General features: G+C 35.2%; 1 protein-coding gene across 1 annotated transcript in view; it reads right to left on the reverse strand.

The window, feature by feature from the left end:
* Positions 1–1418, reverse strand: part of LOC108909981 (neurogenic locus notch homolog protein 1-like) — a 21463-nt gene extending 20045 nt beyond the window's left edge. The window contains exon 1 of the mRNA XM_023455552.1: positions 1160–1418. Coding sequence (XP_023311320.1) covers positions 1160–1418 — 259 coding nt within the window. The remainder of the gene's footprint in view (positions 1–1159) is intronic.
* Positions 1419–2230: the final 812 nt, after the last annotated feature.

Here is a 2230-nt window from a genome sequence, read left to right on the forward strand (position 1 = left end):
CTTTCCGCAGCTCCTTTAATTGTTTGTTATTGTTATCACGATTATTCTTTAAAATAAAGTTATATAGTCATTAACGTTATTGAAACTGACAGCTGCTATACAGCTCGTTGAGAAATGAGGTTAAGTTGGTCGCTATAAGCTACTCCCTACGTTCAATGTGTCAGAGCCAACTTCGACCACGTTTTTATTTGAACGCTCGTTATAAATAGATGTGTCAATTGTGCACTTGTTGTGAAAAGAAGTATTAGAAAAGAAATTTGAAAAGTTTAATAATTGTTTCAAAGAACAGTAGTCCGTGAGATAACCAGAACAGAAAAAGCGATGAGAAAGTAGAACATATATTGTTATTTATACAGGGTTTTCTACACAAACTTTGACAAATGGTAGCTGGGTTAATTTCAAACAGTTTTTCTTATATGAGCATAGATCCGATTAGTTTTTGTTTAGAAGTTACAAACATTTAAAAAATATAATTTCATATTTCAATCGATTTAGCCTGATAATTAAAAATGATGTTGCTATAACAATAATTATTATTTGTGGTCATTTTGATTGCGTGTTGTTTCACTTGTGTGTTTTGGAAAATAAAAAAGCTTGCGCGTAATTGACCTTTATTCAAAGGTACACCCTGCATATAAACTTATTTGTTTTTCTAATCCCAATCATCTATTTACATAGCTTTGTCAAAATTTGCATAATTTTACAATTTATAAAGAACATCTTTCGACATCGCGTCTTATTTGTTATATTTTTACTGATAAATATAGTCACACTACGTTTATAGTTACATAACACTTGAAGATCTCTTTCAAAACACTCCTCCACACTTTTTTTTGCGCAAAATAATCTATCGACGCGCCCACTAACTATTTAAAGGAATATTAACGATATATTTTAATTACCCACGTATCTAGACTACATAATAATCAATAATGTGATCGGTATCCAGAAAAAAAAATCGACTAGTCGCCCATCTGTTCATAGCAACTGCTTTGAATCGTTTATACGCAAAAACTATAAATTTTCCACTGGAAGTCGATAGGACTTAGATGTGGCGATCTAATCTCCCGGAGCAAATAACTTGCAACGCGATTTAATGTGTTAAAACATCAACATTGGTTATTCCACCACAGGTTTGTTATTTTTGCGGTTTAAGAACCTCGAGAGCTCAGTCCAGATTGAACGGTGGTCCTTCCATACATGTCCGTGACGTAGACGTTGTTGTTGTTGGAATAGTACCTGTATGGGTGGTCTACGTACGGATTGGTGTAGTATGTCTTTTGTTCTGAGGGAGTGTAAGTATAGTAGCGAGGGTAGCCTGAGCCGGTGAGCACCCTGTACTGTCGGTAGGTCTCACCTAGCGCCGTCGAGCACAGCTGGACGAGGAGGAGGGCGGAGAAAAGGGCAACGGTCCTCATCTGAAAAAATGGGAAAATCTTAGATTATATTATTGACGGTTCAGGGGAATTATTTATTCATTTCCGAAATAAAGGGAAACAGAAAAACGAATTTTATATTCAAAATCGAGGATAGTTTTCCGTCGAGTGCAGGGCACAATTTCACATTTGCTTGCCTTCAGAGGTAGATTATTAAATCTCTAGAAGATTTAGCTTCCAAAAACAACTTAAGGTCGTCCGCATCGAGCAAGTAATTGACATCAACGTATTTAATTGGAGTATTAATGAAAGTAACAAACAAGAGTGGCCCCAGAACGGACCCTTGGGGAACTCCTGGATATTGCCGAAATTTATCTAATGCAAACCAATTATACTGTACCATCTGGGACCTGTTTTTTGTAAGTATTTTTCAACTTTTCACTCCTTACTTTTCACTTTTCTGTTTTCAAAATTCATATTCAAAAAACAGTTGGTAATCCGCATAAACTAGTGGAAAAAATTAAGGGATAAAAAAAATCTAAATTTTCGGCGATTTTTCAAACGGGGTACAATGACCTGTAAAAGACACACTTAACATTAGTCATTTTCTAGAAGACCCCTAAAAGTCCTATTTTTTACGATTTTTCAGTCATGTTAAGGATAAAAAAAAATTCTTTTCTAAAAAACTGTGCCAGGACCTTGTAGAGAATTCATTCAAGTTTCTGACACCCACCGTCGATTTTCTGTACAACCATTGGTTTCTGAGATATCGATGAACAAAGAGAAAATGATCCATTTTCATTCAAAGTTCGATAGCTCAGCGAGAAATGGTCGTATCGAGACCAAAAAAAAAA

Source organism: Anoplophora glabripennis, unplaced genomic scaffold, assembly GCF_000390285.2.
Source record: "Anoplophora glabripennis isolate ALB-LARVAE unplaced genomic scaffold, Agla_2.0 scaffold721, whole genome shotgun sequence".
Lineage (NCBI taxonomy): Eukaryota > Metazoa > Arthropoda > Insecta > Coleoptera > Cerambycidae > Anoplophora > Anoplophora glabripennis.